At 24.8% G+C, this 15,018-nt stretch overlaps 2 protein-coding genes across 13 annotated transcripts in view; one reads left to right on the plus strand and one right to left on the minus strand.

Moving 5' to 3' along the window:
* Positions 1-4,429, plus strand: part of LOC107965233 (tetratricopeptide repeat protein 39C-like) — a 26,999-nt gene extending 22,570 nt beyond the window's left edge. For both annotated transcript variants that reach the window (XM_026443987.1, XM_026443988.1), the window contains one exon: positions 2,541-4,429. In XM_026443987.1, coding sequence (XP_026299772.1) covers positions 2,541-2,558 — 18 coding nt within the window. In that variant the 3' untranslated portion in view covers positions 2,559-4,429. The remainder of the gene's footprint in view (positions 1-2,540) is intronic.
* Positions 526-15,018, minus strand: part of LOC551883 (voltage-dependent T-type calcium channel subunit alpha-1G) — a 198,429-nt gene continuing 183,936 nt past the window's right edge. For 9 of the 11 annotated variants that reach the window (XM_026443546.1, XM_026443548.1, XM_026443547.1 and 6 more), the window contains 11 exons: positions 14,823-15,015; positions 14,600-14,749; positions 12,319-12,699; positions 11,421-11,613; positions 10,490-10,751; positions 10,279-10,409; positions 10,043-10,192; positions 9,182-9,474; positions 8,363-8,636; positions 7,213-7,472; positions 526-5,729 (listed from right to left, as the gene is read on the minus strand). In XM_026443546.1, coding sequence (XP_026299331.1) covers positions 4,845-5,729; positions 7,213-7,472; positions 8,363-8,636; positions 9,182-9,474; positions 10,043-10,192; positions 10,279-10,409; positions 10,490-10,751; positions 11,421-11,613; positions 12,319-12,699; positions 14,600-14,749; positions 14,823-15,015 — 3,172 coding nt within the window. In that variant the 3' untranslated portion in view covers positions 526-4,844. 11 annotated transcript variants of the gene reach the window in all.

The raw sequence follows: 15,018 nt of genomic DNA on the forward strand, positions 1-15,018 counted from the left end.
TATGATATTTCTGGAATGAAAAAAATAAAATATTAACATAATTCATTATTTAAAAGTATTATCTTTTAAAATAAAAGATAATATAAGATAATATAATATAAATAAGAGAAAATATTTTTTATTTACGATTATCGATAAAATCACTAGAAAATTTAATAATTTAATAATTACATTTTTTATGTAAGCATCAATTGTGCAAAGAAAATAAAATATTATTATGAATTATCTATATATAATTCATTTCAATTTGTACAATTATTTTCTGATCTGTATACAAATAAATTAATATAATAATTAAGAAATTGAATATCCAATATACAAATATGCTAATGATGCTAATTTTAAATATTTCATAATAAATAAATTTTACATTTATTATTTATATTATACATTATTTTTTTATTCTTATATTCACTATTTCTCATCTTCAATTATTCCTATATTCAAATAAAAAACAATCAATACTTACCAAAAGATAGAGAAGGAAAAATATAATATAAATAGAATAAATAAAAAGTCATTGAGTCAATTCAACATAATCGTCATTCAATTTATTACATTTGTACATATTTAGTCTTGTTCTACGCTTCTATCGTCATGTTCCTCTATTCTTTCACACATTCACACACACACATACATACATTCATCCTTTTTTTCCTTCTCTCTCTCTCTCTCTCTCTCTCTCTCTCTCTCTCTCTCTCTCTCTTTCTCTCTCTCTTCCTCTCATTCTATCTTTTTTTTTCTTTTTCCTTCTTTCCTCTTTTTTATTTTTTCTCGAAATTCAATCGAATATTTTCACGTGGCTAGACTTTTTTCCGAAAAAATTCATGTATACGCACATATACGCGGCATCAGGCAGATAAAAGAACGCTTCTCGGCGATCGCATGAACCATGCCTGGTATGTTACTGCTATAATTAAAATAGCATGATACATTTGAAGGCGGTTAGCCTTTTTTCGTTTTATTTTTTTTTATTCTTTTATTTTTTTATTCCACGAGTTTTATTTTTTCTCCATATTTTTTTCCTTCCTTTCCTTCATATATTGTTCTTATCGCATTTTTTTTTTATTTGTCCTCTAATTCTTCTCTTTTAATTTTCGCTTTATATACATCTCTTCATTTTCTTTTTATATATATATTTTTCTTACTTTTCATTTTTTAATTTTCCTTTTTAAATAGACAATTACGCACACTGCCTCCTTTAGGGGCGAAGAACAGACTCGAGAGGCACGCGGCAACAAGTACACTGAATAACACCTTAATAACTCTGACGATTTTTTTTTTCATTTCTTGTACTTATTATTCATATAACTATGTGTATATATATACACATATGTGTGTATATATACGTATATGTGTGCACGTGTGTATGTACGCATATATGTATATACTATTCATTTTATTAATTTTTTTTTCTCTCTTTTAATATTCTTTCTCTTGCTCTCATCATTTTTTTTTTCGATCGAATTTTTTTCCAGTCGCGAATAAAAGTATTCCGCTATTGTGTTGCGCACATACATATGAAGATTCGCTTATATAATTCTGTTTTATTCATTTTTTTCTTTTTCTTTTTTTTTTTTTTTGTCTAAAACTCTTGCGTCTGTCTCACTAATATACATGCAGTTGATCAGTGAATTTTCGCGCATGATTATACGATTCATCCCGTGACTAGAGTAAACTATAATTCGGAGGTCAGTCGTCTAACGCTATCGAGCTATCGAGATTCGGTCGTGGTGCCATAGAGATGCGCATTAAATTATTATATATCTATATACATATGTATCATACGAATACATTAGAATCTAGGAGTTCTGATTAAAAGGTCCAAAGAAGATCCAATACGCCACAATCATTATAATCGTTTTAACTTTCACATTTTATGGAACATTTCTCTTTTTCTTTTTCTTTCTTTTTTCTTTTGTTTTTTTTTTTTTTTTTTTGCTATTTATAAATTCCACTGATATTTTTTTGTAATTCAACCAAAATTTTATATCTCACATACCAATTTCAATAATTGCAACGAACAATCCAATGGAGATCCATCATTTTAAAGTACAAGTAAACTAGGCGCCATTATGTGCGTACGAGATTTACGTTAGACTTTTTAAACAAAGTTACTTTTAGCTATAAACAATCGACATCATTAAATAGTTTTGTTCACTATTGGAATCACACGATTAATCGATCGATCGAAAAGAATTAAACTGATCTATACATTGTATTATTTATCTTGCTAACGATTGTCTTGCTTGTCGAACGCTTGTCGAACGTTTAATTACGATTAACAAGTGATTTAAACGATCGTTCCATATTTTTTAATTAACAGCTGTCTCGATTAACAGATTCAATGATTTATACATAGATACTATTACTCTTAATAGTATTTCTATGATTATCGAACGATCGAAGATGATACATAACAGGCAAGGCAGCTATTAATCGTTCATCATTGGAACAAAAACAAGATCGATTCTTATGTTTAATCGATCGATCATTCGGTTCAGTCGAGTTACTTATCTTTTCTTTTTTTTTTCATTTAGAAAGGAAGCACTCATTAACAACTTATGAAAACTTCGACAAAGAGGAAAGAACAAAGAGAAGTCGCCAATTATCTTTGATCGCTCGAAGCGCGGGCACCACTACCGCACGAAGGTTCGTCAACGTTTGTCAACGTTAGAAGGCATAGAATTGTTTTTACTTTATTATACTTCTTCTTATTTTTTTTCTTATTTTTTTTTTCTATTTTTTTTCCTCTCTTTGTTTATAATTTGTTGAATTTATCTCCGACAATCGTTAAATATTACCGCACGCGGTAGTATCAAAATAAACCACACCGAGTATATAGTATAGAATATTCATAAGTGTATGTATATACAGTAGAGTTTCTATATAATTTATATATTTATGTGTTATACATTATTATTTTTTTCTCTTCACTTCTCACCCATACAGTCCCATACTTGTTCTTGTTTTATGTTTTTTCATTTTATTTTTATCAAAAAATCGCACGCTACCTGTTTTCTTTTCTATTTTTGCTTCTCTATTTATCGTATCTTTTTATTCTTTGTTCTTATTCTCATTTCGCTATTTCTCTCTCCCCCCCTCTCTCTCTTCATCTAATATTCACTTTTGTTGCTTTCATTGCATTTTTCTTTTCTTCTTTCTTTCTCTCTCCTTTCTTTTATGTAGGAAATTACTATGATTAAAGTATATCACAGATGTTAATGAGAAGAACGTTCTAGAACGCGAGAAAGAAACGAAGAGAAGGAAACGAAGAGAATATTTCGTCAGTCGCCGCAGGATTATTCGGAAGTACACGGCAGCTGTTATCTGCATAGCTTTCCATGTGAACCCGTCGAAGTAATACCAATTGACATAGAGATTACATAAATTGTATGAGTTTCAATTTGTATTAAAGATTATCACAACATCGAAATTAGTCTTAAGTTTCTAATTGTATTTTATCTCGAACTCCGAGCTAATCGTCGAATTTTTTTTTTCTTTTTTTATTTTATATAGAGTTAGCTTGAAAGAGGTGACAAAAATACCATTATAATTGATTAAACTATAAACTGGTTGTTCATTATTTTAGTCAATCGTAACAATATTTGTTCGATCTTATCCTTCTTCTTTGACCATACACTACGTTGGTTCTGAGGATATTTTATTATGAAGCTCTTAACTAATATTAATACACAATATTCCTTTTTTTTTTGTAATTTTTCTTTATTTCCGCAGCTAAAATCTTTGTCTCGCGATCATGAAAAGACTATGCTATTTTTTATTTTTGTTTCTTCTTTTATATTCCGAAACTGTTTTTTTTATCTAGATTTTCTGGCACTTCGGTAATGACCATTTTATTATTATTATTTTTTTTTTCCTTCATTATTTTCCACATTTTTAATTTGGCACGTTTCGTTCCTCCTGTCGAGAGCTATTCACGATCTACCGTGGCTCTCGAAACTTTCCTGCGAACGACACACGTTTATTTTTATTCGACGAGTTGGAGAAAAAGGAAAGGCGAGAAAGTGTGGTCCGATTAATTGCAATTGTCGCGTAGACTCGACAAATTTGTTTTTTTTCTTTTTTTTCTTTTTTTATTTTTTTCTTTTTTTGTTCTCAAGTTCACCTAATGACTATGTAAATTTCTCTAATTATCGACGCAGAAACTACGTCATTTTTCATCCTACCAATTCCTACGAATCGATTTCCACGATGTATTTTTTTCACAGAACATAAGATCGGTTCCGTTGGCAATAATAGATTGTCATAGGTTTTTCATTTTTTTTTTCTTTTTTTTTTCTTTTTCTTTTTAGATGCTTTTCGCTTTTCGTTTTATGCATGTTAAAATTCACGCTTGACGCGCACGCACAATCTCTCATTCACGTTTTCTGTTTCTTCCTTTTCATTCCGCACGTTTCAAGACGCACAATTGACCTAATCTTATTCGTCCGTGATCGAATATTCAATCGTACTTTTTAATTATTATTATTATTCTCCGCTTTCATCTCACTTGCTCTCCCTTCTCTCTTCTCCTATCTCTCTAGTTTTTAGCATTTCCAACTCGATCTAAACGAGCTCAGTACCTTTCCTATTTTGGCAAGTTCACGGCGGCAAAGTGACTAGAATATAACGACTATATTGTCATGCACTACAGTCTTTCTTAGAGCCCAACATTGAACCCTTGCAGCACTCTCCATGGTATTTCGCCGTGGATACCATGGTCGGCTAGCGGTTGCATAGAAATCTATACCATTTTTCTCGTTACTATTTTTTTATTTTTTTTTGTTTTTTTTTTTTTTTGTTTACTTTTTTCTAAACGCATCGAAGATAGAAGTTGTTACTTAAGAAGGATCCGATGGGCCATCAGAGGATGGTACATCGAATCTCTCCGATCTTTCTTCCTCTATCGTCACATCTGGTATCGCGATTACCGATGAAATGGTCGTCGACACTTCCGATGTCCCTTCGTTCGCTTTCCTTCTCTGATGATTGTTGCTGCTCGCCGAATCGGTATCGTCCACGTATATACGAACATCCGAACCAATAGTGGCGCATACTCCTTCTGTTACATGCATCACAGAGCTTTCGTTTCTGCTACCGCTTCCACTCGCATTACCAGTTCCACTTCCAGTCACACTTCCACTTCCGCTCGTGCCACTACTTCCTATGATACTATCGCTCATGTTGCCGGTCGACATAGGTGATATTTCCTCGAAACGTTCTTCGGTAACGTAGACTTGGCCGTAACTTCCTATTCGAATCGATGAAGATTGATCACTGACAATCCTCATTGCTTCCGTCAAATTTCCGCTCTTCAGTTTGGACGGTCTCCTCTCGTTAATAATTGACTGTACGTCAAGATCATCCGTCGGTGGAGCGGATACCTGTCTCTCGTTTTTTTCCTTCGAATCATTCGATCTGTCACTATTGCTTCTTGACACGCCGGTTTCCATGTAGCCGTTCATCGTACTGTCTGTTTTTGAGAGGATACTTCCGATGCTAACGTTTGTATCAAATTGTGACTGCGTGGCCTCGCTCGATGGCCTGCGACTCAACGTTGCCTTGGACGGGTAAATATTGGATGTTGGCATTAGATAACGTTCGCTGCTTATTTTAGGACAGGTTAGAGTTGTTACAGAGCCGGCCAGCGACATCGGAGAAGAAGAACTCGGTGGCGGCTTACTCACATTTAATGGAGACTTGTTTTCTTGTCCATCGCTGGTTGCCTGTAGATCAGGTTAACTATTATAATATTGTAACTATTATTATTATTTCATTATTATTGATATCTCTATCTACTTTGCATTACACGTATTTTCGTAATTGAGCAAAAAAGTCACATCTATGATCGAATCATTTGATGAAGAAAATAAATAAACATATGGGAGATATGGAGGATACCGAAACAAAACGATAGTGATGATGGTATCAAAACATTGGCGTAAACTTATTTCATAAATTAATTAATTAAATGAATTAATTATTGATAAAATGTGTCTTCATAATTTACAAGAATCCTATTATTATATCAACGCGCTAAAAATCTATTCATTTTTTCTCTGTTATCTTTTTGTGAACAAATAATATATGTTATATCAAATAATTATGAAAGTTTTGTCATTTTTAGAAAAGAAATGTAAAAAATAAATTTTTATTTATTTAATTTATTACTATATTTTTTATTATTATATTTTTTATTATTATATTTGTTATTATATTTAAAAGGGGAGAAATTATGAATATTGAATTTATAAAAATCATAATTTCAGCAAATGAAAAATTCTCCTTTAATACTTTTTACTTTTATTTGTAAAAATGATTATCTAAGTTTAATAAAATATAATAATATATATATATATATATATATATATATATATATATATATATATATATATATATATACATATATATAAAATGAATAAATGAAGTACAATTCTAGAAATTAAAATATATAATTAAAATATATATAATGAACTCAAATGTTAGCATGAAAAATTTATTTTTCAAATATTATAAACAATTTAATTTCATATTAAATGAAGCAAGATAGATATAAAATAAAGATTTTTGTTTCACATATATCTAAATACAAGTATATATTAATTATAAAATTTTGATTCTTATAATTTTTATTAAACGGGCACACAATTATATTTAAGATAACATATTCATATTTTATTTTTTATGATTATAAAAATAAATAATATAACTTAAATATATATAATTTGTAAAAATTGTAAAAATAATTATATAAATATTATTACAAGCATTGAACTATCTATGAACAATCTTTACATGGAAAACGAAAAAAAAACATATTTATTTTGCTCTGAGTTTCGAAAATGATTCTATTAAATTTTAACAAGCAAATATTTTGTACTGCAATTGTTGGCCATAATGTTCCATACAATGGCTATTAACATTTGTATCATATATATGATATATCATAGATGATATATCATAATTTCGTTTTGTTTCTATTGCAAAATTAAAATGCTTATAACTTAGGAAATAAACTTCAACAATTTTACATATTACAAAATTTCCAAAATTTCTTAATTGTTTTTCATTTAAATATTCTTTATGTTTTTTTTTGCACATTTAAATTTTTCAAACATCCACATTGATTATTGATAATAAAAAATTTTTTCCTTAAGCAATAATAAAGTTAGTAAACTTGTGTTTTAACTTAATTAAAAATAATTTTACCTGTAACCTTTGACGCTGCACATGAGTGATATCTCGACTTGTTGCATCGTAGTTGTGTTGAGGGATGATTCGAGGCACACTTAAATTGCTCACAGGCTTTTCGAAAACTTCGGCGACTTCAAAGTGCATCGGCAGTAAGGATCTCCTCTGATGATGCCCCGAGTGAAACGTTTGTCTACGTTTCGATTTGAACTTGGACGGCCTTGAACTAGAACGATGATACGAACTGCGTCGCGCTAATGACACTGATATTGTTCCATCTGTAAAATACATGATAGTTTTTAAATATTTAAAGAAAAAAAAGAATCATTAATAATATGAATATTTTTAATAAAATTATTCATTATAAATTTGTTACTATAATAATTTGTTACTAATTTTTTTTATAAAAAAAACATATAAAGATGCGAAGAATATGAAGATTATCTTTATTTTTTTAATTGAAAAATTATATATTTTTTAACATAATAATATTAAAATATAAAATTATAAATCAAATTAATTATTATTATTATATAAAAAAGAAACATAGATTTGCAAATTTTTAAATAAAATAAATTATTATATTTTAATTAGATATTATTTAATTAGATATTTATTTTATTTTTAAATATTTTCTAATAAATTATAATCTAATTTAAATTAATATTTAATAAATCATATTGAAAATAATCATATTGAAAAATAATATTCAAATAATAATAATTTAATATGTAATATCAAGTAATTTATAATATAAAATAATTTTATAATGTTAGATAAAATATGAATAATTGTATTAAAAATTCAATAATTTAAATTTAAAAATCATAAATCAATAAGATAAATTATTATTATATATTTTTTAAATTTAAAAATATTGTATAGAATCATATTATTAAATGATATCGAATATTATTTAAATAATATTAAAAAAATAACATATTAATATTTCGAAATTTGATTATATATTTAATTTCAAATTTAAGAACTACATACTAATAAAATATATTATTATGATATTTCACTATATTTCATTTATAAATATTGTTTATAAATATTGTTTATTTATTGCTATAAAATTGAAAAATTTTTTGTCGTAATAATTTATCTTGGTTAGATTTTTTATTACTAATATTGAATCATTGAATATGTGAATGTGTAAACATACCATCTGCGTTTCTTTCCCGTGGTGGATTGTAAATAAAATTTGCAGGCAAGGAACGAACTTTCGCGAGACCAGGCCTGCTAGCAGGAATCTTTTCGTTCGCCACTAAAATAGATTCATGTTCTCTAACGTCTTCATCATCTTCGTCTATACCACCATCGTCTCTTTCTCGTTTTATAGTTTCATCGTCTTCCTCCTCTTCTACTTCCAATAATTCTTCTTGCTCTGCGGCCAATTCTCTTTCTAGCTGTGTTTCCATATCTAGCTCATCTTCCATCTGATAAATAAATTTAAAATCAGTATTTTATAAATTTTTTTATACTTTAATACTCATTACTATTTCATTTTCCTAAAATATCATCCATAAAACATCATTTATTATTTGAAATGAAATACGGGAAAATATTTACAGTAATAAAATTTGTAAAATATTATTTTATAAAGAAATAATATAACATGAGAATAATAACTTATTTAGAATAGATACATATAAAAGAATTTAAAATCAAAATTAGATTTTTAGTAAAATATTTTATAGTAGAAATTCGCAAATTAATAATTAATAATTTGTAAATTTGCAAATTTTAACATTTGAAAGTATTAAGATATGTTAATTCTAAATATATATAATAGATTATGTTAATTCTAAAATTTTCTGTTTTGAAATATTAAACTTTGAATTTGAAGTTTTTTTATTTACAAATTCAATTAAAACTTAAATGTTTTGATCAAATAAGTGACTTTTATGTGAATACTTGTATTAATCTTGAATCATTATCAAATGAATATTATTGATTTAAAAAGCAAATTAAATATTCTTGCCTGTTTATGACTCTCCTCGAGATGTTTCATGAGTACAGCAACGACGACGTTAACAAGAACGAATTGTGCCATCAGCACGAAAATTACAAAAAATATCGGAGCTATAATGGTGCTCACGCAACAATTCTTCACGCAGTCCGCTGCTTCGTCGCAATCGTCTCTCAGAGTGTCCTTCATGATACCGTTCCAATTGTCACCGGTGGCCACTCGAAAAAGCGTCAAAAACGCCATACCAAAATTACTAAAATGGGCATGCTCTCCGAGACCCTGGCAAGGCATATCATCACTACATTCTGCAATAATAAATAAATAAATTAATGATGTAAAATATTATTAATCAATTATATTATAAATAATTAATGTATTTTATAATCATAATCAATTATATCATTGGATGCTTTAATATTTTTAATTACAAAAAATGCTAATAAAAAATGATTTATGTATGTATATTATAATAATATTATAAAATACCTATAATAAAATACAATAAATATTCAATTATCTAATAATTTATTTTTATACTTGAACAATGTAATTTTTTATATTAAATTCTTTTTGATAAATAATTATGTAAAGATATAAAAAAATTATATAGTTATTAATTAATGCATTATAATTATTTTTAATTATAACAAAAAATTAACGTGTATATTTATTTTTCAAATAAATTAAGTAAATTCATTATTTAATATAAATTATTTAATGTACTTAAATTGATTGAAAAATCATTATTTTCCGATATAATAATTTAAATAAGTCTCTTTAGACCGTTTCTTAATATATTGTACTTTTTTTTAATTCTAACCGTAATAAGAATATACTTCATTTTAGTTACATGGATTTTATTTTAATATTTACCTAAACGTCCAAATAATTCTACACCAAGAGCTGCGAAGATAAAAAAAAGCAAAAAAAACAATAATCCCAAATTTCCAACTTGCGGTAATGCCTGCATTACCGTGTCTAAAAGAGCTCGTATTCCTTTCGCCATTTTGAGTAGCTTTAAAACTACAATAATAATTTAAAAAATTATTTACATTTTGACAACTTATTAATTTTTTTTAAATTTAATATTTTATTTTTGTTTAACTTACCTCTGGCAATTCGTAAAACTCGCATGACTCGAATTATAGTAGGATTAATCGGAATGATCTTTGACTCAACTTCTTCAAGTACTATACCAACTACCGATAGTATCACGATTCCTACATCTAACTGATTCCATCTAGAATTAAATATTCATTATTAATATTTCATTTTATAATATTAAGATGAGAAAAAAAAGAAATTTTAAAAAACTCATACTTGTCTTTAAGATAAAGATGTAACCCTAAGGCAAGAAGCTTCATAAAAGATTCAAGAATGAAGACCGCAGTGAAGAAATAATTGAATATTTTTAGAGCGTAAGTCAGAGCTTTTGGCATCATGTAAAATTCCATTGCCATGGTAACAACATTCAGGCCGATCACGGCAGCAATTGCTAGGTCGAAATATTTAGACGTCACAACATTATGTACGAACAGTCTGGATTTTGAATAATTTGTGTAATAAGGCGGTTCATGCATTTCTGCAAATTGAATTAATATTAATAATATTAATAATTTCATTATTTTTAATAATAATTTTCTTATTTTATTATATTTAATAATAATTTTTAATAATATTTTATAATATTTATATTTTTAATAATGTTTCTTTTTTTGTCATTTTTTTATTATTTCTTCATATTAATATTTATTTCAATATCTAAAAGCTTTAATATTATTCAATTTTTGATTTCTGAAACTAATTGATGAAAAAATTTTAAATTTAGAATATAAATTGATGACAAACAAAATAAATAACAGCAATTTAAAAAAAATTATTAAATCAAAACATTTTTTAACAGAAAGATAAAAAATTTTATAAGTAATAAAAAGAAAAGTACAAAGAAATATCCGACTACAAATACAAAAGATTAATCAAAATAAATATTATTCGTTTATTTATTTTACGTTTCTTTCTAATATTCTACGTTTAATGCTAAATATTATATTAAATATAAAATAAATTAATTTTATTTTCTTTTATTTTATAATAAAAAAATATATCTATGAAAGATATATTAAATTATTTTATATATAAATTTATTGTTTGAAAAAAAATTATAAGAATGTATATATATTAATATTTTTATTTTATTTGTATTAAACATTATATTCTATTATACAGTCAAACAATTTCTCTTTTTTCTTACTTCGTCGTTTCTTCTCCATTTGTAAAGCTCGTTTAGCAGCTCTTCTTACACGTTCTTCTTTTTCCTGTTCCTCGCGACATCTATGAAAATTTTCAACTACAACGCCTACAAACATGTTTAAAACAAAGAAGCCCACGAGTAGAATAAAAGCTATGAAATATAATAGCCGCCATTCCGAATAATTCTCGATTGGCTAAAATAGAAAAATAAAAGATATTTCAAATTTTAATAGACTAAATGTATTATCATATTAAAAAGATATAATTTTAGATATTTAAATAAATTAAATCTAAAATACAATATTTATAAATTTTTTTAAATTTTTCAAATAAAAAAAAGGAAAATAGGAAAAATTTAATTTAATTTTATAAAAAATTGAATAATTTAACAGATTTATTTATTAATCAAATGTATATTTTTTAATTATAGAATATTAAATTTATATGATATTATATAATATTTAACGTAATATTTTCTGTATCTTTCTTTCGCTGAGTTTTATAAAATTAAAAATACTACATTTTTTATATTAATAATATTATAATATATCTTTAAAAAAATTGTATAGAATAAAAAATTATATAGAAAAATATTTTTATTTTTTAGATTTGTCATTGTATTAAAAAAAATAAAATAATAATAAAATTATATAAAAAAAGTATTCTTGCTCTATCATTAAAATTTTTTTTAAATAAATATAATTTATGTTTATTAATACAAATAAATACATTATTTAATTATTTCTCTAAATAAATATAAGACTAATAATATGACTAATAATACAAAATATCATTTCAAAAAAAAGAAAAAAGATCTTCTATTAAAAAAATAAGTAATCCTTTATTAATTAAATAGTAACATAATATGCAAATAAAATTGGTGCTCTCAAGCATGTTACCTGTTGATCAACGCCTACAGCATCCAATCCAGTGTACATGATGTTCACCCATCCATCTCTCGAGGAAAGTACAAACAACGACATTAGCGCTTTTCCAAGATCATCGAAATTATATTTTCTATTTAACCAAACGTTCCGTTTGTCAGCCAGACAGTCCGTCTTATTGCGTACATTTTTAATATCAGGCCCCTCACAGTAATAAAAGGCACCCTTAAAGAGCTGCACACCCAAGATACCGAAGATTACGAAAAAAGTACAGCATATCAAAACGATGTTACCAATAGGTCGTAAAGACGATAACAATGTCTGAACAACCAGTTTCAAACCAGGAGCTCGATTAATAACCCGTAATGGCCTTAATGACCTTAAAAGTCTAAAAACCTGTAAAAATATGAACTAAGTATTAAAAGTATTAGAAGGTTTTTTTTTAATGTAATAAATGCAAAATATAATCATATAATAGTAAATATATATATTTTAAATCAATATTTATTGTCATTCAACATTAATTTTATTTAACATTTATTAAAATAAATAATAATTAATAAATTATATTAATATTATTCAATTTTCATTTGAATTAATTTATTTGAACAAGATTTTTTTCGAATAATATATAATTTCGAATAATAATATGTTGTAGTTTGAATAATTATATTTGACGATGATATACGAATGATATTATCTTGTTAAATAATTAAATATATAAAATATTAAAAAATTTTAAATATTAAATAAAAAATATAAATTAATATTTAATTTAGATAAACAATCAAGAAATTAAACAATAAGAAATTAATTATTAAAAATTAAAAAAAAAATAAAAATTTTCAGTTCTATAATATGATATAATTATAAAACTTCACAAATTATAATTTTATTTGAATAATTCAATATAATAAATATAATAAATTACAAAAATAATATTATTAATTTTATCAAATATCAAAAATATTTTTAATAAAAATATATAATTTAAAAACAAAATATATTAATATATATAAATAGTATATTCAAAATGTATCAAATAATAAATATATTATGATCTTATCACAATAAAACTTTGAAATTAAAATTTAATTTCTTAATAAATTTTTTTAAAGAAATATACAATTGAAAATATTTCAAAATACAAGTAAAAAATTTTATTATAAATTGCAGATTAATATATAATATTAAATATATTTGATAAAAAAATGTTTGTTTACTTAAATATAATTGGTAAATTTTTTATAATTTTTGCAGAACAATTCACAAATAAAAAATAGTTACAATTTATAAATATTTTTAAAAATAGTTACAAAGCAAAATATCATCATTTATTATAATATCTTAAATTTATACTTATATCTTATATTTATTAATATTTACAATTTGTTATAAATATTAAATAATTAATTTGTTATAAATAATAATTAATTTCTTATGTTGATTGTTTATTTAAACTAAATATTAATTTACATTTCTTATTAATCTTAATAATAAAAAAATTATATAAATATAATATTAAATATTAGAAGCAATATACGTTGTTAATTATTGACTTACATATATGTATATATATATATATATATATATATATATATATATATATATATATATATATATATATAGTTATTTATTTATTGATTATTAACTATATATATATATATATATATAGTTATTTATTTATTGATTATTAACTTTTCGATATAAAGTATCTAGTACATCACTGTAAAGTTGAGATATGTATGATGTGCTTCAAACATCATTCAACATTAAATAGTTAACTATTTATATTTGCTTTATGAAAAAATTTATTTCAGTATCCAAATAATAATAAATTGTCTTTGTTTTAATTATTCCCTAAATCTCTTTAAAAAAATTTTTAACAAACTTCTAACAAATTTCTAACAAATAGTAATTATTATTTGTTATAATATTAAAAATAATTCGGTTCAATTTGGTTTGAACGAGTATAGTAATAGAATGAATGCAAATTGACACTTTGACATATTATAGTTTAATAGTATTTTAAGTATAATTAATAATAATTAAGTATAATTAAAAGAAAAAATAAAATAAAAGAATTTAAAAATGTAATTGTAATAAATAAATGTATATTACAATTATTTATTTTATTAGAATAGAACATTAAAATTCTAATTTATATAATTTTTATAAATTCTATTCATTCTATTAAAATAAAATATTGAATTTATTTTTGCAAATATTTTTTATATAATATTATGATAAAAAAGAACTACAAAAAGCTTTATTATGTTAAAATAGAGAAACGTACCCTCAATATTCCAAATATTCTTGGACTACTCGATGACAGTAAGGACATTGATAAATCAATTATAGAAATGATTACAAGAACTCCATCCATAATATTCCAACCTGAAGTAAAATAAGCGTCGGAGCCATACAGCATACCAGATGCAACAACCTACGATTAATAATCTTCTTGAGTGAAAGTTATATTTTTCAAAAAATTATTAATTTTCAAACTTTCATTTCACCTTAATAAACATTTCAATTGCAAATACCCCGGTAAAAATATAATTCGCAGTTGATAAAAAAAGTCTTTCTCCACTATCAGGTGGTATATTTGGCCGTTCCATTGCCAATGTAATACAATTGAGACCGATAAAAAAAAGTACTACGTTATCAAACCATCTTTGATCGACCAATAATCGACATAAAACACGAAATCTG

Source organism: Apis mellifera, linkage group LG11 (assembly GCF_003254395.2).
Source record: "Apis mellifera strain DH4 linkage group LG11, Amel_HAv3.1, whole genome shotgun sequence".
NCBI lineage: Eukaryota > Metazoa > Arthropoda > Insecta > Hymenoptera > Apidae > Apis > Apis mellifera.